Source organism: Aedes albopictus, chromosome 3 (genome assembly GCF_035046485.1).
Source record: "Aedes albopictus strain Foshan chromosome 3, AalbF5, whole genome shotgun sequence".
NCBI lineage: Eukaryota > Metazoa > Arthropoda > Insecta > Diptera > Culicidae > Aedes > Aedes albopictus.
Window position 1 is genome coordinate 63267205 of NC_085138.1, and position 27232 is coordinate 63294436.

The window sequence follows — 27232 nt, forward strand, 5'->3', positions numbered from 1 at the left end:
TTTATTCAATCTAAAGGTTCCTCGAGTTTCTTAGGGCATTCAACTAGAAATTGGAGGTACATCCTGGAAGAATTACGGAAGGAATGCCTGAGCAAATCTCATAAGCAATTCCAGGAGGAATCTCCAGAATGAATTAATGGATTGAATCTGAAAGATATTCCAACAGGAATCCCCGAACGGAATTTCTGAAGGATTTTCAAGATAATAAATGGATGAATACCGAAAGAAATTCTTTTAAAAATCCCCAAAATACATTTTTGAAGTAGAAATGTCTGGAGGAATTCCTCAGAAGGTTTTCTTGGAGGAATCATCAGAAAGAATTTCTTATGAAGTCCTTGAAGGAATTCCGTAAAAAAATCATGGACGAAGAAGGAGTTTCTAGAAGGATTGGTTGAAATTACTGGTAGAATACCCAAAAGGAATGTATGGTGGGATCTCCAGAAGGAATCCCTAGAAGAATCTCCCGAAAGAATTTCTGGAGGAATCCTCAAAAGGAATTCCTAGACTGAATACCTGGATGAATCCCAGAAGGAAAGCCTGGAGGAATTATCAGAATGAATTCCTGAAGGAATCCCTAGAAAGAACCCCTGGAAGGAACGCCTGGATAAATCACGAAAGAAATTTCAGTTGGTATCTCTGGAAGAATTTCCTGTTCAAATTCTGATAGTACTTCCTGAACGATTTTTGTAAGGAATTCCTAGACGATTCCCAGAAGAAAGTCCTGGAGGTATCCGCTGAAGTAATTCTTGGTGGCATCACCAAAAACAATTCTGAGAAGGAATTTCAAAAGAAATAACCAGAAGGAATGTCTGCAGAAATCTAGTAGACTTTTCTCCAGAAAACGATGACCAAGATCAGATAACTAACCGACCGTAGGAACAGATAGTAGGAACATCGGTAGTCAAAACTGCTTTAAAACTCAGCGGCTATTTTATTAAGGATTCGCTAATGCATAAAAGTTGCCTATTTCGAAGAACAACCAATTATCCAACATGTCAAACTATTACTTCGATAAATACTGATTAAAGATATCATACTTCTCATGTGAACTTTTGTCAAAAAAAATAATACCTGTACTCATTACGCAATGCCAATATTGAAGTTTCATGTATATTCAATCTGCTGTGCTCAAGTCAGATGCTTTCCAAGAGTTAATGTTGCTTCATTTTAATAAATAAAACTAATAAATTTATATGTATTTTTTTCCTGTTGGGTACATTTTCCACTGCGACCAGTTTTTTGATCTATTGTGGACGGCCCCGTTTTAATGTTTTTGCCCATATCAGTGTGTCATATCACTATGAGTTTGAGTGATTTCCACTTGCTGACTGTAGGCATTATCCCAGTACGGTATAACAGATCGAATGAAATGTATTACCTTGCTAGGAGAAGTCATCCATACATCTGATGGTTTTATAAAACCATTATCGAAAAATGTGCATCTTTGTTGGAAAAGTGCTCCACAGGTACATAACAAATATTCAGAATCCTCTCTGTCCCTATTACAGAAACGACAGGTATCATCTTCGAGTATACATAGTTGTTTCAAATGGTATTTACTTGCACAGTGCCCTGTTATTTATAAGGCCACAAAAAGTATTCAAGTCTTTTTTTGACAGGAATTTATATGTAGCTATGACACCTAAAACCACATATTTTGCACGTTGCTGTAATGTAGAATATTCAATGTGAAGCGTCCAATATGTATTCAATTATTGCTTCAGTGATTTTCATATTCCATCATTTTGCTAGGTCAGCATCACTAACATTCAATAAGGTAAATCTGTTTTATTGTTTCCATGCATCACCCGTCTGGTTGCCCCCCGCATGCAAGCCAACAAACCGTTATCTGCTGTCCGATCGCGGTGGCGCGCGTTGGATAAGAAAATGTTTTCATACAAATGCTGCTAAATGCTGGTTTTTGTATGAAACCCATGAATATTTATGTACTAATCGACTCGTTATTAGTTGCTGATTGTAATGAGCCAAAAAAATTATATGAAAATCATGTTTTTCCATGAGAAATCGCTGTGCAAACACAAAAGTTACCGACATTTGAGTGGTTTTTAATCCTAAAATTTTGGTATTTCCGAGAGTCCAGTTTTTTCAAATTTTGAGTAAAATCAAATATTTTTTTATGAAAATGAAGCCCAACATCTCAGCTACAGCGTGATTTATTTTATATTTTGATATCTCTTTTCGTTAATTTTTGAAAAATCGAAACGTGCGCCGAAGTCGGGTTTTACCGGCCCGCCCGGTAAGCTTCCCCTTAATGTCCAACATGGGGCCCCGCAGGGTCATGGTCCCTTTCCACTTGCTTTCCGTATCTGAAGTTCAGTTTGGCTGGCGTCATTTGCGAGTAGAGGGTAGGTTTAATATAGTTCAAAGTGCCCCCGGGAAGCGTCGGATGTTTACCAGATGGAGTAGGTAGTAGTTTTGGTTACCTGCTGTTGGGTGGTTTTTGGCGAACATACCTCAATGCTGGTTGGTAAAATGATTGATAGCAGTGAGCCACGGAACGGAATGATTCTGTCGAATAGGAAAGTGGGAACGAAAAGAAGAGAATTTTGCGTTACTCTATGAAAGCATTTGTAGTTTGTATTGTAGAGCCCGCAATCCTGGGTAACTTTAGTTATCAATCATATTCGTGGAGCCTTCTAGAAGTAAAATAGACGCATTTTGAAAAATACGTAAAATACGTTTTTGAAATATTCCGCAACGTGAATTGTTTGATCCTTTTGAATGGGATTAGATGAACATTTCACACAAATTTCTGCTGTGTACTGAAAAAACTCGTAATTAAAAGGCACAGAATGTTGCTAATTGACAAATTGCTAGATGAAATTTGTGAAAAAAAAATCTCGTTCTGGTGGGATTTGAACCCACGACTCCGTATTCGCTAGACCGGTGCGTTCTTGTGATATTCGAACCCACAATTCGCAAGACCGGCGCTTCAACCAACTAAGCCACAGAACATGTGACGATTCGGCTGAATAGAAAGCCAAACTGACTCCGAAGCCACACCATCCACACTGCTTTTTGTACAAATCCTGTTGTGCACATCTGTTATGTAGGAGCGGAATTATTTTTTAATTGATGGACCAATGACCTATCCGTATGACTTCAGTGTGTCGTCGCACTCTCGCAAAGCATTTCCAACATTATTGTAGTTTCCCCCTTGGCTTGACTTATAGTCAGACGTAATAGGTCGACCAAGGACCGACCCGTCAAGAGTTCGACGGCACTCTGAAACCATACCAATAAGTCAACTAACCAATTCCCTGCATGCGAAACTCCCGGTAAACGAGTTTTCAAATCTTCCGCGCGCACTGTTTACTTTTTGCTCCGACTAACCAACTCCTGTCCGAATCTTCCGCGCATACAGTTGACTTTTCGCAGTGAATAACAAACTCCCGTCAAGCGAGCTTCCGAATCTTTCGCGCACACTGTTTATTTTTTTTTTGCGCCGACTAACCAGCTCCCGGCAAGTAGAGTAAAGTGGGGCAAAAGTTCGAGTGGGGCAAGAGTTTCTTTTGAAGTTTTTGAGCTCAATTCAAATTATTTCTTTCGGGTGTCAAGGTTGTTCGAACCCATTTTGAAAAAGAGTTTTTCACTCCAAAAATTATGAAAATTGACCAATATTTCGAGAAGTTATGACAAAATGTTGGTTTTTGATCAAAAAATTGTAACATGCGATGGCCCTTCCAACGCATGGAATGAAATTTTAATGAAATCGAATTCGATATTTTATTTTGGGGCGTAACTAGGAATATTTTGAAGATCCTCTAGCATGTATAACATTTTGCAAAAAAGATTTGGAAATCATATTTTACACATAGTGGGGCAAAAGTTCGAATTGTGGGGCAAAAGTTCGAGTCATGTGGCAACTTTAGGTATAAACCTAAAATTCTGCAAAATGTACATATTATCTCTAAGAGTGATGGAAGTAGTGAGAAAATTCGATCAAAGTTGAAAAAAAAGTTGTTTCATCTGAATTTGGCGGAAAACTACTAATTTTTGGTGTAGTAAATTTAACCCTGATTTGGGTAAAATCCAAATCGAATTTTAAAGTGTATTCCAGTTCTAACATCAAATATTAAGTGGTTTCAGATATTCCTATTACCAAAGTGTCAAAATAGTGTGCTACGGTTAGCGAAATTCCACAAACACTAGATTCGAACTTTTGCCCCAGTGGTGGGGCAAGAGTTCGAATAAAACACACACATACAAAAAGTGTTGTAACTCAAAATTGAAAAGACATTTGGCGTAACTTTGTGCAGCAAAATTTTAGCTCATGGATGGTAGAATCACCACACGGTATTTATTTATTTTTATCTGCTTCGAGTTTTTGAAATAGGTTGAATTTTCAACTAAGGTCGAACTTTTGCCCCACCTTACTCTAAACTTCGAAATCATATGTGCAAACTTTTTACTTTTCGCGCCGAATAAGAAACTCCCGGTAAGCGAGCTCCTGAATCTTCCGTGCATGTTGTTTTCTTTTTGCGCCGACTAACGGGTGGTCACTAAATAACGGGAATGCTTTGAATGTGCTCTTAAAAATATAGAGTAGAGTGGGGCAAAAGTTCGAGTGGGGCAAGAGTTTCTTTTGAAGTTTTTGAGCTCAATTCAAATTATTTCTATCAGGTGTCAAGGTTGTTCGAACCCTTTTTGAAAAAGAGTCTTTCACTCCAAATATTATGAAAATTGATCAATATTTCGAAAAGTTATGACAAAATGTTGGTTTTTGATCAAAAAATTGTAACATGCGATGGTCCTTCCAACGCATGGAATGGAATTGTAATGAATTCGAATTCGATATTTTATTTTGGGGCGTAACTAGGTATATTTTGAAGATGCTTTAGCATGTATAACTTTTTGCAAAAAAGATTTGGAAATCATATTTTACATATAGTGGGGCAAAAGTTCGAATTGTGGGGCAAAAGTTCGAGTCATGTGGCAACTTTGGGTATAAACCTAAAATTCTGCAAAATGTACATATTATCTCTAAGAGTGATGGAATTTGTTAGAAAATTCGATGAAAGTTGAAAAAAAAAACCTGAATACCTGAATTTGGCGGGAAACTACTAATTTTTGGTGTAGTAAATTAAACCCTGATTTGGGTAAAATCCAGATCGAATTTTAAAGTGTATTCCAGTTCTAACATCAAATATTAAGTGGTTTCATGTATTCCTATTACCAAAGTGTAAAAATAGTGTGCTACGGTTAGCGAAATTCCACAAACACTAGATTCGAACTTTTGCCCCAGTGGTGGGGCAAGAGTTCGAATAAAACACACACATACAAAAAGTGTTGTATCTCAAAATTGAAAAGACATTTGGCGTAACTTTGTTCAGCAAAATTATAGCTCATGGATGGTAGAATCGCCACACGGAATTTATTTATTTTTATCTGCTTAGATTTTTTGAAATAGGTTGAATTTTCAACTAGGGTCGAACTTTTGCCCCACCTTACTCTATGATCTTTAAAAATGGCAATCTGAATTTAACTATCATAAAGGTTTAACAATGTACGTCCATGGAAAATATAAAATTTAAGAAAGTTGAACGTAGTAATTTTGTTCAGTATTTTTTTTGCAGTGATGTTGGAGCAACTGCTTTGTACGACTTTTCAGAGTTTACTTTCACGCATTTTCTGCGTCTGTGAAATCGTTGGTCAAAATAAATGGTTTCTCAGCTACCTTTAGCATCTACACACTCAAACAGTAATAAGAAAAAATGGGGATACTGACTTGTTTTTTTTTTTTTTGCTTTGGTTGTAGCCTTTTCCCGTAAATGACATTTATAGAAATTTCCCAAAAATGTTATTTTTCTGTATCACCAAAACGTGTCGATGTAATTTGTGCACTGCGGTTCATTGTTGAACTTTTTTTGTGCTATTTTTTTTATAACGAACCATTTACATGTTGTTCAATGTGTAAATATGATTTGATGTAAATATTTGTTATTTAACAAGGCATTCTATTGATTTATCCAGCCCATGTCACAAAAGAAGATTTTATTATGTGAAATGATATCATGCTTATTGGTTTTGCTAGTTTTCCTCTATTTCCTTCAGGATCTGTTTCTTGGGATGCCAAAATGTGGAATTCATTCAAAACCGGGCGGGTTCTAGTTTTATAATGGTTTACTATTAACTTTTTTTACGGTTGTTTTGAGCAATCAGTAGAGCCGTCCAAGGCGTTTTGGTAGTGCTTCCTGTTTCAATGTCGTTTTCTGCAGAACAGAATAAGTTGACACAAAATAAAAAATACGCTGACTTTGTGGATAGATAGACGATGGTTTTGTCTAAAAAATGTTTACTCTATGGACGCTTCTATTGTTTTTAATCAGCTGCTAAAAGCATTCCCGTTATTTAGTGGCCACCCGTTACACTGAGAAACTGAAAAACTCAAATCAGAGGTTTTACACGCACCTTGTTCAGTTTTTGTGCCGACTTTCCAACTCCCGGCAAGCAAACTTCGGAATCTTCCGCGCACACTGTCAACTTTTTGCGCCGAATAAGAAACTCCCGGCAAGCGAGATCGATGAATGCTGTTTACTTTTTGCGCCGACTACACTGAGAAACTCAAAATTAGAGTTTTTACGCGCACACTGTTGACTTTTACGTTGACTAACCAACACCCGACAAGCAAATTTCCGAATCTTTTTGTTTATTTATTGCGCTGACTAACCTACTCCCCAGTTCCCGTTTCCACTACATTGAGTAACGTTGCATAATCAATCATGTTTATTGAATTTGAAGATGGAGGAGATGGATCAATGGATATTGTTATATTACCCGTTGCAAGAAAATAGAGAGCGAAAAAGGTGCAAAATCGCTATTAGACCTCCGCTGGTATGTTTAATCGTTATGGTGTCTTCTACAATAAGTGCGCGAATTGACCAAGGAATACTGCGCCGAAAACACAAAAATGATTTTTCTTACAGGCGGAGATGTATGGGCGCTTGCGCGTACAAATTTTCGCGCAACGCATAATACATACACTGGAGTGAAGTCTTGAACATCTACATTCGTTACAGTAGCTGTTTACGTTCTAGGTTAGGAAATTCGGCTTATCAGTCCCTGACACCGACGCTTCATATACTAGGCGCCTCTCCGCCTTTTGCCGAAATTGGGAAAAACAAAAGATATTATAGTACAAGATGAAGATTGTCGCTATCGTCGCCGATCGTCGCTGTCCGCAATACTCCGGGCCATGTCTACCAAACGGATTGTTTACAGCATTAGCTGGTGGCGATGGAAGGCTAACATCTGAAAGTGCCTGAAATAGAATATGTCAGCCTCCATACTGAGTGACGAAATCTTGAAAATTTTTGTTATTGAAATCAATGAATTAAGTAATCAACGCCGTCTAACAAGAAAAATTCTAATTTTGTTTTAAGAAACGAGCACTCCGCATGTGAGAAAAAGTGATTCAGGATATAATCAAATGTTGAGATAGAAACATTGAAAGGCAAATGAGAGGAACTAGGGATGCCAATGCAAATCGTGCTGGTTATTGTCGATGATCAGCATATCGGTGTAGTGATTTCAAGACAACCACATTCTGTTTTGACAGATATGTACCTGAGATGCTCCGACGCCAGAACAATGGGACCACTAGCGATAATCTCTATCTTGTACTATAATATCTTATGGAAAAACCTCTCCCTTGGTGCCACTTCTGTGTACGGGCCTGGTCCTTGACTTTCTAGAACAAAAACGTTTATTAGTCGTCCCTACGTTTCGGTAACGCAGCAAATGATAGCAACCGATACCGAAACGTGGGGATGAATTATAAACGTTTTCGTTCTAGAGAGTCAAGGACTGATAAGCCGAATTTCCTAACCTAGAACATAGATCTAACAGTCGAACTCTCGTACATCCCTTTCGTAGCTGTTTAACAATTTGGATAGTAAATACTACTTGTGGAACATGTCTGTAAATATGAATTAAAATGAATTTTTGCCAACTTTCCAACATACTCAAACAAAGCGGTCGGTATAAATAAAAGTTGTAATTACTACAAGTTAAGGCATGTTGCTACTGGTGGTCATGGAATAGTAATGATTGGATTCCGATGAAAGTTTAAAGGAAACTAGCTGTACCTGGCAAACTTTGTCTTGCCTACTGCGTTTTTTGACTTTTCAAGTTTTTAGCCAAGACCAAGTCTCCGGTCAAAACGTATGGAAGAACAATTTTCAAAAACTCTCAATTGTTCCTTGGGTGAAAACTAACGGAACAAAACTAAACCGACCAAAATAGGACCTTCCGTTCGCAAGTTATGCGCGGTCCCACGTATGCCACTGCATTTATATATATATATATATATATATATATATATATATATATATATATATATATATATATATATATATATATAAATATATATATATATATATATATATATATATATATATATATATATATCTATAAGATAAGATATATAGATATAGATTTTGGAAATCCAATGAACTTTGGAGAAAACTTGTTATCTCAAGATCTCTGTCACTGGTTAGTATGTCCTTAAACAAATAGGGATATGCTTGGAAATCTATTCAGCATTCTTCCTTGAGTTCCCCACAAGATTTCTGCTTCGACTTCTACCACAATTCTATCTTTGAATTATTATGCAGTTTCTCTCTGAATTCTGAATTCTTCCCGTAATTTCTACCGAAGTTCTTCCTGGAGGTTAGTCAAAATGTCTTCATAGATTAGACCAGAAGTTTCTACCAAGATTCCATCCACGAGTTTTTCCCGGATTTGATTTTAAAGTTCTTTCCAGGATTTTCTGGTGTTCTTTTCGGGACTTCTAAGAGATTTTGACAAGAGGATTTCTGCAGGAGTTTTTCGCGGAGTTTTTGCAAGAGCAATTCACGGAATTTCTTCCAGAGGCTCTGCAAAATGCTCCCAAAGTTCCTTCTCTTCGTGATTTTCCGGAAAAACTTTGTAACAATTTCACCCGGAACTTCAGTGACACTTCTAGCAAACCAGAGATCACATAAGGATGTTAATTCCAGATCGTTTTTATATACAGATTAAGTTGAAATTACAAAATATGCGATAACTGATCATCTGCAATCGAAGCCAGCAATTTCGTCAGATCATGTTTTACGTCTTGTATAATTTCAACTTAAAATGGACAACAATGTAATTTAATATTAACATTCTTATACAATATCTTCTGCAGTAGGTGCGATTGTAGTGTAATCTATAGTGTTTGATTGTTTATAAGTTAGTATTTGTAAATCTGAAATTATACAGGGGGGGATCTGGATCTGGTGGACTTTCATTAGTGTCGATATTAGGTAAGGTTTTTCTTCTCCCGGAAGATCGTAAACATTGACAAATTTAGTTCGGTCTTGCGTTTTTATGTTTTCAGATTTCATCGCCCGCACCAAGTGTCTACTGGCTAGTCCGTAAAATACTTATATTTGATAAAATTCTGCACTCTACAACACCAAATGAACGGCGTAGTGGTAGAGTATCTGGATACGATTTGTATTCGTTTTTCGTTTTTTATTGATTGTAAAAAGAAAATCATATTGAAATCCAAACGCAGATATAATTGAAGTTATATATTGCGACATATCAATTCATCTGCAGTTTTATATGAAAGAATGATTTTAGTGAAATGTACGTATATGGTCTCCAGATTTGTACGAATAGAGCAAATCTGTGCATTTTAATCTATCGCCCTTAATCGAGTAAAGGATCACTTAGCAAAGTTGTAGCTAAGTAATGTGAACCATTTTGTTGGCTGTGCTCTGCAAAACTTCCGCAGCTAACACAAAGTCTTATATGATGTTGAATAGAATGCTAAAGTGGAGGCCATATGCGTACATACTTTCATTTAACCGCGTGTAAAGTGTGCGTATATCGCCTCCACTTTTGCATCCTATTCAATATCATATGCGATCGTGTGTTGACTGGGTCTTCTAGGGATGTCTCCCAAAGAATTTTCAGGGTATATGATGAAGTTTTTTGCCATATTTCTCCCGTAGTCCTCTCTCAACGGTTTCCAGAGTTCGTTTCGGAATTCCCGTTATATTTCCACCCAGGATTACTACCTGAAGTTTTTTTGAGATGTACCAATTTACCTTTACAGGTAGAAGAAATCAAAAGGAGGTCTCAGGAAGCTCTAAGGAGCGAAGGTCAAATGGGCGATCTAGTGGGCAGAGTTAATGTACACGTGCTGTAGTCCCATGTACGGGAGCCACATTGCAAGCAAGCTCCCAGGATCACAGTACATTTTGAGACTGAAAGTTGTGCGCCTCATTTTTCTCAAGATGTGTCTCATGAGCTTCATCTCATGCGCTGATTAAATTAGAAAATTTCACGACAAAAACTTCCTAAACGAACGAGAATTGAAACCTTAACCTTTGCATTGAGAGTCCCTAGTCGTATCGCATAGACCAACCAGACACTTGTGTTGTGTACGGAAAAAAGTTGTTGAGGTTCTTCGTTACCAAGAAGGTGTTTTTCACCGTAGATACCAACAGCTCCCGCAGCGCATGAGACGAGCTCCCCGGGAGCTATGTGCCTAGCTCGCACCCACCAGATTTTCGTGAGCCTCTTAGCAGCGCAGCACACTGCGATTTTGAAGAGCTGGGAGACAATTTGGTGGGAGGCTCGCTGTCACATATATGTACACATGAGCAATGGGAAACTCTGCTAGTGGGTCTTTGGGTAGAGCAATAGAGGGTCACAGAGAGGATTTAACATGGCTTTTGGGGGAATTCACGGGCATTTCAGGGAGTCTCTGGGTGTCTCGAAGGTGTTTCAGTGGCATTTTAGGCGGATTGAGAAGGATTCAGGGGGTTTGAGAGGGTATTGATCAGAAAGCATTTCAGGGAACCCAATGAGGCTCAGGAGAGTTTCAGGGGGTCTCAGAAGCGTTTTATGGCATCTCAGGAGAATTGAGGAGGTTGGAGGGACGCTTCAGATGGATTTCAGGGGATTTCGGGGGCGTTTAAGAGAGCCTCAGGGGGTCTACGGGCGTCTTAGAGGACTCAGAGGTGTTCCATGGAATCTCAAGGCGTCTCAGGGACATTTCATGAGTGTCTTTGGAGGATTCGGGGCGATTTCAGGTGATCTTTAGAGAGTTTCATGGGACCTTAGGAGGGCTCAAGAGGATTTTGGGGGGTTTGAATTTCCAGGAACCCCTCCTTCCAGGCTCCCCAAAAACTTCGGGAAACCCCCTTGGCACCCACTCAAACCCCCAAGAGCAATTTTTTTTCCTCGTTTATTTGAAGACTATCTTTATTTATGCACAAAATTACCTATTTTTGTGTTCTGTTTTGAATAATGCTTGATACTTGATACTTGATGGGCTACAACTCGTAGCGATGAGTGTACACTGAATGAAGTGCATATATCCGCCTCCACTGGTCTCGGTCCTGAGCCAATCACTTCCACTCACCCTGAACGTTTAGGGCATCGTCTCTCAACTTTGGCTCTCGCGACCCCCTGTCTGTTGTGACTCCTCTTTTCGTAGAACAATCGAAACGTGTCTCCAAGCAGTTGGAGAGTCACGAATCGAAGGTTGGTAAACTCTAAACTTTAGAGTCTTCAGGTTCTCCTCAACTGCAAAAAACCAACGTGTGCACCCGGAGTATTCATTAGAGATATCCCAAAAGGAACACCAAAAACAAAAGGTTGGGACAATTTTCGGTAGGGATTCTAGGAAGCGCATCGGGAATAACCCTGGGAAAGTCGCTTTGAGATATTTCAGGAAGATAAAAAAAGAACTTGGAAACAACTTCGAGTCTTAAAAAAAACCTCAAAAAGAAATCGCGGGAAGAACTTTATAAGAAATGTTATCAGTAACTCCTGTTGAAATCCCAAAAGAATCTTTCTTCGACAGTTCATTGAAGAAATCGAAGTAAGAACTCCATGAAACACATTTGAAGAATCTAATCTGAAGGATTAGAATAAATTCCAGGAATAACTTTTGTAGTAAAACTGAATGAATGACTGATGAATCGTTCGAAAATCCGATAAATCTAGATGAAACTAGAGAAGAACTTTTCAAAAAATCGCGGGAGGAATTGCGAAACATAATGTGAGAGAAATCCCGCGGCAACGACAATATATCCTGTGATAAACTGATATAGAAATCCCAAAATACACCATGGGAAAAATCCCTTGTAAATATCTTTTAAGAAAAAAAAATCCAGGAAAGAAATCCTGCAACATCCCTGCGAGAAACTTCAGGTGAAATTTATTGAAATTCAGGAATCTCACGGAGGAATTCTGGAAAAAATGGGATCTTGGGAAATTAAGGCCAAGAGGAATTATTTTTGGTTGGTGGCAGGTTAACTGCAGTGGTGATAGAAGCAAAAGGCGTTTTAGCCTGTTTTACTGATTTTTTAGACTGAAAGAGTCGGAATGTTTTTCGAAATATTCGTCAATTATAGTCGCAAGCAGGCAGTTGAGTTACGTAGCAAACAAATCTAGCGAACCTTTTAAAAAAGGTCAGATTTTCCTTAGCCAACTAATTCTCGTTCCAATATGTAAAAAATAATACTAAATTTGTTTCTTATTTCCACAATTGCTGCTGGGATTCTTATTGGAAACCTCTAAGGCTTCAGGAATTTATCACGGGATTCCTGCAAAAATTCTTGCTGTGATTCATCCTTGAATTACTTCTGGAATTCCAGAAGTTTCTGGCAGTATTCCTCCGGTAATTCTTCCATGAATTTTCATAAGAATCTCTTCAGATATTCCCCTAAGAATTTTTCAAGACATTTCCCCTATAGTAGCTCCAGAGATGGAAACACTCTCATCGTGAATCAACTCGCGAGTGTAAAAACAACAAACGGTTTACTCACGGTGCCGAGAGTAAGCCGTGTGTGAGTATATTTGCACCCGCTTGCTTCATGAGTATGAACAGAGAAGAGAAGGGCATCTCAGAACAAACCGAACACACGAAAAGTGATAAATTTTAGGCGTGAAAAATCGACCGGATTTATTTTGTTTCTGCCCATTTCGTTTCCAAAGTGTATAAACGTCAAATCAACTGCATGGATCAAAGTATATTGATCATTTCAGGTATAATCAAAATTAATGAACAGATGACGTCATATCGATGATAAATTATCTTATTCTTTAAAATTTTGTTTCATTGAGAGCATATCAATTGTTGTTTCGACCACTATTGCAATAATATGGTAAACGTACCAAAGATGTTTTTTTGCAATTGCAGGCTGTTATAAAGCATTATAATGGTGTTTTGCCAATTTTTCTTAATTATAATAATGATTTTTTACATATTCCCATCACTATTGTATCGCGTACCCTATTTACGGTTTTAAGAGATAAGAAACTTTGATTATGTCCCGAAAAATATTCTAGTTAAACACATTTTTTTGCGAATCAGTTTTTGAGTTGGTGTACCTGCCTCCGAAATACTTTGCTTATTCGTGTCAACACGGTTGTAATTTTCCGTGTAAAAAGTGTGGCTTCAACCGCTAGGTGTCGCGACCAACAGCATGAAATATTTATCAATTTCTGACTCGGGAGATGACCTTCTCTTCTCTGGTATGAAGCAAAACAAAAACAAAAACACTCATGAATTTTTATTCGCGAAGAACAAGTGGAAATGCGGGATTTGCATTTTAGTGCAATTTTAATAACAAAACAAGTAATTATCCATCAGTTAGTAGTGTTTTGTGCTTCATGTTCCTGAAAAGTAGATCTGTCGACTGTGTAAATTCGTTTTTTCACAAAATTTAAAAATGTTCAGAGCTGCTTCGCGAATCAATCACGAGTACGACCAGCTTCGTTAGCTCGCGAGTGAAGGAAGTGCGAAATATTCAGGCTTCTGTTGTTCACGAGTAGGATGGCTTTGTGTTTGTGTCTGCTCAGCTGCATTCCTCACTGTTTTCCTTCACTGAGTAGCCCTGGAAGTTTTTCTTGGAATTCCTTAAGAAACTTCCGCTAGGATTCTTCAGAATTGTTTGTTGGTAATCCTACAGGACTTTTCCCAGCATTATCTCCTCCAGGTATGTTCTGTGGGGATTTCTCCAATAATTCCTCCTAAAGTTACTCCGTAGATTCTTCTAGCTAGGTATGTATTTATGGCTTTCCCCTTAGGCTTCCTTCAGGAATTTATGCTGAGATTCCTCTAGAAATACTACCGGAGAATCATCCATAGATTTCTTCGGAGATATCTCAAGGGATTTCTTTAAAAATGTATATGGATGTCCTTAGTTATTTCTCCAAAAACTAATCAAACAACTTTGTCCCAGGGGATTTCTCCAGGATTTCTGTATATATTTTTCTATATGACTTTTTCTATGGATTTCTCGAGGTTTTTTTTTTCTCTTCTGTTGGAGAAATTAAGCCACTGCGTCCAATAAGCTGAACTTTTGTGGCAGAGGTTTCTCCAAAAATTTCTCCAGGATGTCCTCATAGTATTTCTACTGAAAAATCTCTTGCTATTGCATGAGCATGAGCATGAGCATGAGCATAAATGACCGCACAATTCGTAGTTGCTACTCCGTGATTGACCAGAGCAATCGAAATTGCACAGGGAACCAATGAATAGGGCTTGGGATTAGCTTACTATTCTCAATGTACACAGTGCGAGAGCTCTCAACTTTAATAAGGTCAATAACGGCGCCGGCCACGTCCTTACGGTCATCGAGGATGGGAGGGAATGTTAGTAAGACAAACGTTGTTATAAAGACCGCGAATCGCTGCATCTCCACGTTTGTCTCAGGAAGGAATTTTTGTTAGTAGGGTAAGGTACATTGTCAGTCCGGGAGTCACCTATGGTTGGTGATATGATTTGACAATGGATCAGTATACACAAAACGCCGTTAATAACCGACCACTTTTCGACGCAAAAACTAGCCACAAATAAAATTCTATCGCGCGTCTCCACTCCACTAGGGAGCAGAAACCTTTAGTCTATTCCACATAGAAATACACTGAACGCGACTCACTTGTCGGCGCCGGATTTTTCTCGACCGGCGAGCCCGAACTAACACTTTTCACTCTTTTGTGTAAATGTAAAAAAATGAAAGAAAATGTTTATTATAATCTAAAAGTGTATTGAGAACTAGCGCCGACGGGAAGCGAAAAATTCGGAACCGACTCGAGCCTCGACGCGTCCACCGCACACTCAAAAATGCCATTTTGGCGCACTACAATCCACACACGACGGCAACGCGAAGTTTTTTCGACCGACGCACACGAATGAGCGGAAATTTCTGGTGCTTGCTACTGCGGAGCATCACCACCAGAAATGCCATTTTGGCGCACTACGATCCATAAACGACGGCACGCGAAGTTTACACGACGACGCACATGAATGATCGGAAATTTCTGGTGCTTGCTACTGCGGAGCATCACCACCAGAAATGCCATTTTGGCGCACTACGATCCACACACGACGGCAACGCGAAGTTTATTCGACCGACGCACATGAATGATCGGAAATTTCTGGTGCTTGCTACTGCGGAGCATCACCACCAGAAATGCCATTTTGGCGCACTACGATCCACACACGACGGCAACGCGAAGTTTACTCGACGACGCACATGAATGCTGAAAAATCTCTTGCTATTGCTTGCAAAAATTATCTTGTGATTTCAAATGGAATTGCAGCAGAAATTCTCCTGGAATTTGTGGAGTTCTCCCGGAATTCATGCTAGAATTTATGAAACCATTTTTATTGGGATTCTTCCAGGAATTGCACCAGATATTTCCAGAACCTGATTGCTTATCGACTGTAGGTTTGAACGGGTATAGGGATTCTCTCGGCTTTTGCAGTCGGTGAGAGCTGCGAAAACAAGTTTGCCTCAACTTCCGACGGTTTCGGTTTATGAAGAAGGTTTAAAATAAACCGAAACCGTCGGAAGTTGAGGCCAACTTGTTTTCGCTACTGTCACCGACTGCAAAAGCCGAGAGAATCCCTATATTTCCAGAACTTTTTACAGGAACTCCTACGTGGATTTTTCCAGGAAATCCATTCTGTAGGAAATCCGTTAGGAATCCTAACAGTGATTTCTTCAGATATTTGAATAGGAATACCACCAATGATTCTTCAAGGAATTGTTCCATGAATTATTCAAGGAATGGAATTCCTCTAGGAATGCCTCTAGCAGATTACGATAGGGATTCCTTCAAAATCAAAAGATTAATGCGGGAGTTCCTCTAGAGGTTTTCACCGAAATTTCATACGGACTTCCTTCAGCATGGTTGCATCCTGTAAATTCTCGGACAATTTCTCCACTTACAGAAATTTTAACTGGAGTTTCACCAAAGATTTCTTCAGTGAGTTTTCTTGGAATTTTACTTGATTTCTCTAGGAATTTTTCCTCAGAGATTTCTCTAAAGATTTTTCCAGGGTTCCTCTAGGAATTTCTTTGGGAATTGTGCTCATTGTTGTGGCGACTATGCGTTTTCGTATCGATTTGAAATTTAAAAAAAAATACGGTTTCGTTCATTTGATGGTGTTTCTTTTTGACTGTACCACTTAACATTCCAAAAATATATCCCTTGATAAAAAGCTCACTTGCTACAAATTCATTGGAGTGCATCATTTACCCAAATCACAAATCAGATTGCATTTGAAGTAATTACCTGCCAATGCCATTGCCATTGGGTACCGCCGAGAATCCCATCTCGAACACACAGAGCGCATTCCGTGTCCAAATGTACTCCCCATTAACGCCTGGAATGTATCCCAATTCACCCTTTTGTACTTACCCAAACCGATCCGAAAACGATCACCACATCGCACCAGTCACAGTGAATCGAACTGCACTTCAACTTGTAACCGAAAACTACATCAAGTACAGTTACCCATCCCCCCCTGTCATTGTGATGCCCACCCGATAAAAGAGAGAAGGAGCTATTTATAGTCTGTCTCTACATGGTGTGGTGATGTTACGTTTTGTCGTTTGTTGCAATCCTTCGAAAAAGGCTTAACTCCAGCAGCAGCAGTCAGCCTGGAGTTGAACGTTTTCGAAGGAACTGGTAGGAAGCATATCCTCCCGGTTATGGCATCTAACTGCTGTGTGTGCGATGCCGAGCCGGACAAGGCCGGGATGTGTCTCCGGGGTGCACATGTTCCCCACGTTCTCCGTCGGGACCTATTTGGGCAGCACCAGCCGGCAGTTCCAGCAGCAGCAGGGTGGCAACACGCGGTCAAGCACGCAGGAAGCCGAAAAGTGTTTTGATATGTTTTAGGACGCGTTTCGTGGCATGACATAGAATTCCGGGTCGGGGCAGTACTGTATGCAAACCAGAGGTTTCCGACTTCTAACGTTTTCCAATTGTTCGAAAACTAGCAACCTATTCAAAATTTTAAAATTGGTTTCGTACATCCAAGAGCGATTTCATCTGATTTTTAATGTTACAAATATTATAATTCCAAAGTTTCCTTCTGTCCTACTCACTGCTAGTTGAATACCACTGCAACAAGCTATAGACAACCAACCGAGCGGATGCTGTTTCCATTACCACCAGCCAGCCATGCCGGCCTTGCTGACACATCCGTAGCTTACTTGCTGCTAGGCAATTTCCAGCATGGATGGCCTCATTTCATTACGCTCGAAGAAATCGACGCATCGGCTTTGGTCCCTATCGTTATAGAACCCACTGCACTGGTCAGGCCACTGTACGCCTCCCTGTACCGAAAAATTTGCAGTTTTCGTCAGATGCATCATTGGACACTGTTACCGTACCGTGTACGGGCCATTGGCCACACCAAGGAACCACATCGCCATTACCACCATCCCGATGATGATGATGATGCTACTGCTGGTAAATGATGATGATCATCATGCTCGTCGTATCCATTGGCCCAGGCGAATGTCGTTTACGATGTCTCGCTTCTTGCCGAAACCAAGGCTACACCACATCACCGCTTCATAATTGAGAGTCCAGTTTGTGGTTTGGCAGGTTTGGGCTCCATCAGGACAATGGCTACCACCGCGGTATTTGAGCAGGGTCGTTTGTGCTTTTAATTCAGAATAGAGAGTCCTTTTCGTACAGAAATTAAGCCCCAGCACTTCCAGTCATCAGTTGTGCTCCTTGTCATTTCAAAAACATTCAATATTTGTTGGCTTTTAGCTTATCATGTGAAAATTGAACTATTCTTACAAGCGCAGAAAAGTAATTATTTAGTTCAACGATTTCGCTTATCTTGCTACCTCTCAACTGCATCTGTAATCTCAATGAAATAATCGATCCAAGCCGTACAAAATGCATTCACGTGTAACATAAACATACTGCTCCTTACGAAAGGCCAATGATCGGCAGACTCACCGTTTCTTGAATGGTGAAAATGGTGTCACAAACCAGGATCGGGATGTAACCCAACAGACCTATGCCTGTGCACAAGGCGATCTTCCAGAAGGTGATCACCAGGTAGATGACAAACCAGATGCAACCTCGATTACGTTGTTACCATCTGTTGTGGGGCGTCTTATCGCTCGTTCGCTCGCGCGGTTCGAAAGCGAACACTGAACTGATCGAGCGCTTATCACATCGCGAACGAAAGGATGCTGTGATTCAGTGCTGATGGTAGCAAAAAAATCAATCAAGAAGCAACCACTCGATTTCAAATATAAACCCCTGTGACGGCCACAAACGGTATCACTTCTCGTTTCGGTTTCAACGAGAGGAGGAGAAGACACATTCGGAACAGCTGTTGGATCCTTGAAGGCAAAATGCTAGCGAAACTACTTCTTCTCGCTTTGGGTAAGTGCTCATAGGACTGTCTTTCAAAAACATCCAATTCTATTTCGTTCTATCTTTTTTAATCTACACAGCGGGCCTGACTGTTGCCTACCAATACGAGAACTCGTTCAAGGGCTACAAGAACGGCTACGATGCCGGCTATAAGGGCTACGATGCTGGCTACAAAGGCTACGGTTACGATGCTGAATACAAAGGCAACAAGGGCTACGGCTACGACGCTGGCTACAAATACAACAACGCCGGCTACAGCTACAAGAGCGGATTCGAATACGGATACCAGAACGCCTACCAGGCTGCGTTCTACAAGTACCGTCAGAACATGACTGACTTCGAGTTCAGCGCTTGGAAGCCAAACTACGAATACATCTACAATGTGACGTCTGTCACCAGGACTGCTCTGGCTGAGCTGGACGATCAGTGGACTGGTGTCTTCACCCGTGCCTACCTGGTCATCCGTCCCAAGAGCCGTGACTACGTTGTTGCCTACGTCAAGCAGCCGGAATACGCCGTCTTCAACGAACGCCTGCCTTACGGATATGGAGAATCTTACTACCACGAGAATTTCAAATTCCAGCCAATGCCAATGACCAGCAAGCCATTCGGAATCCGTTACCACAAGGGAGCCATCAAGGGTCTCTACGTCGAAAAAACCATCCCCAACAATGAAGTCAACATCCTGAAGGCTTGGATCAGCCAGCTTCAGGTCGACACTCGTGGAGCCAACCTGATGCACTCAAGCAAACCTGTCCATCCTTCCAAGGATGAATGGAACGGTCACTACAAGGTTATGGAGCCTCTGGTTACCGGAGAATGCGAAACCCACTACGATGTCAACTTGGTGCCAGCTTACATGGTCCAGGCTCACAAATACTGGTACCCACAGGGTCAGTTCCGTGGTGAAGATGGCCAGTACATTCAGGTCACCAAGACCCAGAACTTTGACCGTTGTGATCAGCGCATGGGTTACCACTTTGGATTCACCGGATACAGCGACTTCAAGCCCAACACCAACCAAATGGGAAATGTTGCCTCCAAGTCCCTGGTTTCGTACATGTATTTGACCGGAAACTGGTACAACTTCACCATCCAATCGTCCAGCATGATCAACAAGGTTGCCATCGCTCCTTCTTTCGTGAACAAAGAACCTGCTCTGGTGTACGCTCAGGTTAACATGACCCTCAACGATGTCCACCCATACGACAAGGTCCCAATGGGCCCAGCCGAAGATCTGAAGGTGTTCGTCGATCTGGTCTACAGCTACAACATGCCAAGCGATAAGAAGAACATGGTTCGCCCAGGCAACGAAACCGAATCCTCATCGTCCTCCTCTTCTTCGTCGTCCTCGTCATCATCTGAATCCAGCTCGTCCAGCTCTGAATCTCAGGAAAACCCTAAGATCAGTCCCGTTGAACAGTACAAGCCTCTGCTGGATCAAGTTGAGAAACGTGGAAACCGCAACCGTCGTGATCTGAATGCCATCAAGGAAAAGAAGTACTACGAAGCTTACAAAATGGACCAATACCGCCTGCACCGTAAGAACGATACCTCATCCGACTCCAGCAGCTCCGACGATTCCTCGTCATCTAGCTCCTCGGAATCTCGTGAGCACCGCAACGGAACTTCTTCGGACTCCAGCTCATCGTCATCGTCTTCCTCATCCTCCTCTTCCTCTTCCGAATCTTCTTACTCTTCCTCTTCGTCCTCATCCTCGGAATCCTACTCCATGAGCAGCGAAGAGTACTACTACCAACCAACCCCGGCCAACTTCAGCTACGCTCCGGAAGCTCCATTCCTGCCATTCTTCACCGGATACAAGGGATACAACATCTTCTTCGCTCGCAACGTCGACGCCCAACGTTCCGTCGGTAAACTTGTCGAAGAAATCGCCACCGACCTGCAGAACCCATCCACCTTGCCCAAGGCCAACACCATGAGCAAGTTCAACATCCTGACTCGTGCCATCCGTGCCATGAACTACGATGATATGTACGAACTGGCCCAGAAATACTTTGTTTCGCAAAAGGAACGCCAAGCCGCCCAGTTCTCCGACAAGAAGTTCAGCAAGCGTTGCGACGCCTGGGTTACCTTCCGTGATGCTGTTGCTGAAGCCGGAACCCCATCCGCTTTCAAGCTGATCTTTAACTTCATCAAGGAAAAGAAACTTCGCGGTTATGAAGCTGCCACCGTGATCGCTTCCATGGCCCAGTCTATCCGCTTCCCAACTGAACACCTCCTGCACGAGTTCTTCCTGCTGGTTACCAGCGATGTCGTTCTGCACCAGGAATATCTGAATGCTACTGCCCTGTTCGCTTACTCGAACTTCGTCAACCAGGCTCACGTTAGCAACCGCTCTGCTTACAACTACTACCCAGTATTCAGCTTTGGTCGTTTGGCTGATGCCGACTACAAGATCATCGAACATAAGATCGTCCCATGGTTTGCTCATCAACTCCGTGAAGCCGTTAACAACGAAGACAGTGTTAGGATCCAGGTCTACATCCGTTCCCTTGGAAACCTGGGACACCCACTCATCCTGTCCGTCTTCGAGCCTTACCTGGAAGGTAAGATTCAAATCACTGACTTCCAGCGCCTGGCCATTATGGTTGCTTTGGATAATTTGGTTGTCTACTACCCAAGCCTGGCCCGATCGGTGTTGTACCGTGCCTACCAGAACACTGGCGATGTCCATGAAATCCGTTGTGCTGCCGTCCACTTGTTGATGCGCACTGATCCTCCAGCTGATATGCTCCAACGTATGGCTGACTTCACCCACCACGATCCAAGCATGTACGTCCGCGCTGCCGTCAAGTCCGCTATCGAAACTGCTGCTTTGGCTGACGAATACGATGACTACAGCGAGTTGGCCGTCAACGCCAAGGCTGCTGTCAGCTTCCTGAACCCAGAAGATGTTAGCATCAAGTACTCGTTCAACCACATCCGCGACTACGCTATGGAGAACCTTGAGCTGTCCTACCGTCTGCACTATGGAGAAATCGCCTCTGGAGACCACCGTTACCCCAGTGGAATGTTCTACCACTTGCGTCAGAACTACGGAGGATACAAGAAATACACCTCGTTCTACTACCTGGTCTCGAGCATGGAAGCCTTCTTCGATATTTTCGAGAAGCAGTACAACACCAAGTACTTTGCTGATTACTACAAATCGGCTGATTATAGCACAAACTTCTACAACTTCGACAAATACGCCAAGTACTACAAGCAATACTACTACAACAAGGACAACGAATACTACCAGAAGTACTACGGACAGAAGAAGGACTTCTACAACGATAAGGAGCCATTCAAGTTCACTGCCCCTCGCATTGCCAAGCTGTTGAACATCGATGCGGAAGAAGCTGAGCAATTGGAAGGACAACTGTTGTTCAAGCTGTTCAATGGATACTTCTTCACCGCTTTCGATAACCAGACCATTGAAAACCTCCCACGCAAGGTTCGTCATCTGTTTGAAGATTTGGAAGATGGTTACGCTTTCGACTTCACCAAATTCTACCAGGAGAAGGATGTTGTTCTCGCCTGGCCGTTGGCTACTGGATTCCCCTTCATCTACACTCTGAAGACTCCAACTGTTTTCAAATTCGAGTTCGATGCTTCTGCCAAGACTCACCCGCAAGTGTACAAGCAACCAGCTGGTCACCCAGAAAATGAGAATGATGATTTCTTCTACATGCCACAAACCATGAACGGATCGGTTGATGTGAACCTGCTGTACCACCGTATGGTCGATGCCAAGGTTGGATTCGTCACTCCATTCGACCACCAACGTTACATTGCTGGTTACCAGAAGAAGCTGCACGGCTATCTGCCCTTCAACGTTGAATTGGGATTGGACTTCTTCAAGGATGAGTATGAATTCGAGTTCAGATTCCTGGAACCCAAGGAAGACCATCTGATGTTCCACATGAGCTCGTGGCCATACACTGGATACAAGGACATTACCGATATGCGCCCAATTGCTGAAAATCCAAATGCCAAGATTGTGCACGATGATGATCAGTCTACCAAGACCCTGGAACACACTTTCGGTCAGGATATGACTGGTGTTGCTCTGCGATTCTACGGAAAATACGATTTTGACTTCATGAACTTCCAGCAGTTCTTCAGCATGTTCAAGAAGCACGATTTCGTTTCTGCTTTCGCCTATCCATTCGCTTACCAGCCATACGAATACCATCAGTTCAACCTGTACTACGATGCTCAACGCTCTCACGCCAAATCGTTCAAATTCTTCGCTTACCAGAAGTTCGGTGCCCCATCCTTCGAAGAAACTGGACCCAAGCACCCAGCCAACCGTCACTCGTACTCTGGAAACTACTACGAATCGAACTACGCTCAACCCTTCGTCTACAGCCCAGGAAGCCAACGTCGCTATGAGCAGTTCTTCCGTAATGCTGCTTCCGGTATCAGAAATAGCTTCGTTCGTTACTACGACTTCGGATTTGAGTTCTACGCCCCACAGTACAAGAGTGAATTCACCTTCACCACCGCTTTCGCCGATAGCCCAGTTGACAAGACTTCTCGCCAGCTGTACTACTTCTACGCCAGCCCAATGTTCCCGAGCCAATCGTTCTTCAAGGATATTCCATTCAGCGGAAAGCAGTTCCAGTTCTGCGCCACTGCCACCAGTGAATTCCCACGTGTTCCATACCTGAAGTTCTCGGACTTTGAAAAATACTACGGAGATGCCAGCCAGTACTTCGACTTCCTGTATGGTGAATCGTGCCAGGGTGGAGCCCACATCTCGGTCAAGGGTAAACAGAAGCAGACTGGTATGTACCGTGATTACTTGTACTTCTCCGATGTTGCCAAGAAGTGCAAGGAACAGATGGCTAATGGATACTACCAATTCGAGGAATGCCAGCAGGCTATTGACCAGGCTTACTACTACGACTTCTACGATTACAACTTCGAATACAAGGATGTTGGCGCCGTTGCCAAGAACCTCACCAACAAGTTCTACAACTACTTCCAGTACGCTTTCTACCCGTACTTCGAGTCGAACTTCTTCTACCACGGAAAGCCAAACCAGTTCAAGGCTGAATTCGCCTTCGCTCCTTATGCCGATTACTACAACGCTTCATTCTACGGATCCAGCTATGCCTTCCAGGTCAAGAACTACCCGATCGCCAACGACTACTCGACTTACTTCCCGTACTTCTTCAAGTACACTTTCTTCCCTCGCTACCAGCCGTACTTCCTGCACCGTCTGCCATCGCACAAGCACCGCGACCGTTCTTACTACGAACTCTCCAACTATGAACAGTTCGCCATCTTTGATCGCAAGCCACAGTATCGTAAGTTTTGTTCTATTTGTGAATTAGCTATTTGTTAATGGAAATTTTGTTTCAGCTTCTTGCTCATTCTCCGCCGATTACTTCTACACCTTCGACAACAAGAAGTACTTCTACGACATGGGAGAATGCTGGCATGCAGTGATGTACTCTGTGAAGCCTGACTACGACTTCTACGCTCAGCAATCCCACTTCTACAACTCTGACTTTGAGTACAAGTACAAGAACGGATTTGATGAGTACGAGCAGTTCGCTGCTCTGGCTCGCCGTGGATCGGACAACCAGCTGTTCTTCAAGTTCTACTTCGGAGACAACTACATTGAGATCTTCCCCAACAACGGAGATGTTCCATACGTGAAGTTCAACGGACGCCCATACGATATCAGCAAGTACAACATCGCTCACTTCGAGTACAAGGAAGGCTACCCAAGCTTCCCCTTCTTCTACGCCTTTGCCTACCCGAACAAGGACTTGGAAGTCAGCTTCTTCGGAGGAAAGCTGAAGTTCGCTACCGATGGATTCCGCGCTCGCTTCTTCTCGGACTACTCGTTCTACAACAACTTCGTCGGTCTGTGTGGAACCAACAACGGAGAATACTTCGATGAATTCGTCACTCCTGATCAGTGCTACTTTAGCAAGCCTGAATTCTTCGCCGCTTCTTACGCCATCACCGGCCAGAACTGCAGCGGACCAGCCAAGGCCTTTAACTACGCCTACCACCAGAAGGCCAAGCAGGAATGTGTCAAACGTGAAGTCTACTATGGAGACATCATCTACAACCAGGAGTACTACCACCCGCGTTACCGCTACTACAACCACAACGTCGAGGAATCCTCCAGCTCTTCTTCATCTAGCTCTTCGTCCGATTCTTCGTCTTCGTCCTCGTCTTCTTCGGAATCCAAGTCGCGTTCTCGTTCTAGCAGCTCGTCCAGCAGCTCCAGCTCCGAGGAACAGAAGGAATACCACCCACACAAGCAGGAGCACACTCTGAAGGAATGCCCGGTTCAGCACCAGCACCAGTTCTTCGAACAGGGCGATCGCATCTGCTTCTCCCTGCGCCCTCTGCCAGTGTGCCACTCCAAGTGCGTTGCCACCGATAAGATCAGCAAGTACTTCGATGTCCACTGCTTCGAAAAGGACTCCGTCCAGGCTAAGAAGTACAAGTCTGACATTGGCCGCGGCTTCAACCCGGACTTCAAGAGCTACGCCCCGCATAAGACCTACAAGTTCAACTACCCGAAGAGCTGTGTCTACAAGGCTTACTAGGTGATCTGAATCTTGCGCAAATCCCCCTTCCTTTTTATGACGAACCAATGAACTAGAATAATAAATTTTCAAGCAAATTTTAAATATGTGTGTTTTGAGCTCCAATCCCAAGAATCGGCCCTGAATTCTGTCGAAGTACATCATCCGCTTAGCATTGTCCGAATAGGTCTTTAGATCACCCAAGCATTCCTTCCAGGTCAACCCTTGCGCAATGATGGACAATGTGCCGAGGCCATTCTGGGAATCCTTTGTTGGCAGTCTTCTCTTCATGAACCCCACACCTCAACCCATGGCAAAACCACAATGCACTGCCGGCTACAGACAGACCACACACGCCGCCGCTGGCAGCAGGAAAAAGTGGTGGCTGTGCAGTCCATGGGATATTACCGAATCGATTTCCATGACAGCACCCTGGGTCGGTACAGTGTTGGCCATTTCGGCTTGAGTGAGCCCATATTTGGGAATCAGGCCTTTCTCGAAAGAGCCGTACATCGAAAATCTCTTTCCTCGTCGACAGCATTGGGTTGCCAGTGTCATCAGCATCTCCCTATCGTCATCGCCATCATCATCATCAACGAACGCTGCTGCTACTGTGAAGGAGACACACTCTCCAGTATGGGACGGGACACCATTTGTTCTTTGGTTAACAGGGACCGAAATTGATCCGAGCTGGAGGCGGAAGGCATAACTATCGAAAAGTGCACCACCTCGAATGGGATGAGGCAAAACGGTTCCTCCTAATGGAATGCAGCGCCGTTCGTTGCTTCCGGATTGGGGATGGGGATTTTTGCCAATTAGAAGGCACTTGTAAAGTCATGATCTATGACAGCCAGGAAATGTTTGAATTTGAACACTGACTGCCTAGCTGGACTAGAATGTGAGTTTATCGTGTTCACCGCACTGCATGTGGTGCAAGTGAGCAGTTGCGTCTGTCTGCCTGTCTGCTTGCCCTGGAGTGGACGGAAATTTGAGAATGTTGATATTTCTGATTAGATCGAGTTTGTATTTGGAAATTGTGGGATTTGAACTACGTATTGGTGAATAAGTAGAATGATTTGTGGTAAAAATCCAATTGTAAATTTATTTGTCCTGGATGTAATGCCTAAAAGTGGCTGGAAAGATGTAAATTCAAAGATCAATATTGAGCGAGTCTGGTATACTACTAGTTAGAGCTAATGCTTTCTACTCCAAGAATTCGGGATCAATTCCTTTTCCCAAAACATGTAGAAATTGTTAAAAAAAAATTAGTGTTTCTTTCCGAAGAAAAACCTGTTGCCTGTCCTGTGAAAGCTTAGAGATGCAGAAGATTTCTCGTTTTCTTACAACAATGCCATGAATGACTTGGGCCATATAGTTAACACTAAAAATGCTTCGGCATTTTTTTAGAGAAATATTGGCTGTTTTTTATTTATTTATGAGGGAAATTATTTCAATTCCTCTGGAAATTCCATAGGTCATTTATTTGAAAACTTTCCATATTATAATTTGGGGAATTCCTTCCACAGTTCCTTCGGTATATTCGCTGCTAATTCTTTCAACAATGTCCTTCAGCTATTTCTTTGGAAATTCTCAATAGGCCTTGCTGAAGGTGTATACAAAGGAGTTACGCTGTCAAAAACAACAAAATGGCGAAGAAATTGAAAAGGCAACTGCCTAATCAATTTGCAAAAGAACTCTCAAAGAAATTCTTGAAATATTTCTTAAGAAATTCCCAAAGGGATTGTCGGATAGATTTCTATATGTTTGATTATGTTACGAATAGAATGGCCATGCGTCTCCATCACTTTAAAATTGCCGTTTAATTTATTTATTTTTTTTTTTTTTTTATTTTTATGTAGGTATTCCGTTCCACAGAAAAACGATACAGTGCAACTCCTATTGTTACGAAACTTGGTGGGTTTGTAGTTTATGAGAAATAATTGCATCTGTATTTTTTATTC

At 42.1% G+C, this 27232-nt stretch overlaps 2 protein-coding genes across 15 annotated transcripts in view; both read left to right on the forward strand.

Annotated features, from left to right (window-relative positions):
• LOC109413694 (protein groucho) overlaps positions 1-27232 on the forward strand; it is a 354109-nt gene that overhangs the window by 251746 nt on the left and 75131 nt on the right. The window lies entirely within an intron of this gene.
• LOC109413693 (vitellogenin-A1) lies at positions 17321-25376 on the forward strand. Its single transcript, XM_019687414.3, has 3 exons — positions 17321-18717; positions 18789-24029; positions 24085-25376. Exons 1-3 carry the CDS (start codon positions 18687-18689, stop codon positions 25290-25292), a joined length of 6480 nt encoding a protein of 2159 aa, XP_019542959.3. The 5' UTR covers positions 17321-18686; the 3' UTR covers positions 25293-25376.

Coding starts and splice junctions, on each gene's coding strand:
- LOC109413693 (XM_019687414.3), top strand. CDS start 18,687: ATGCTAGCGAAACTACTTCTTCTCGCTTTGG. Junction 18,718..18,788: donor ACTACTTCTTCTCGCTTTGG/GTAAGTGCTCAT, acceptor TAATCTACACAG/CGGGCCTGACTGTTGCCTAC. Junction 24,030..24,084: donor TGATCGCAAGCCACAGTATC/GTAAGTTTTGTT, acceptor ATTTTGTTTCAG/CTTCTTGCTCATTCTCCGCC.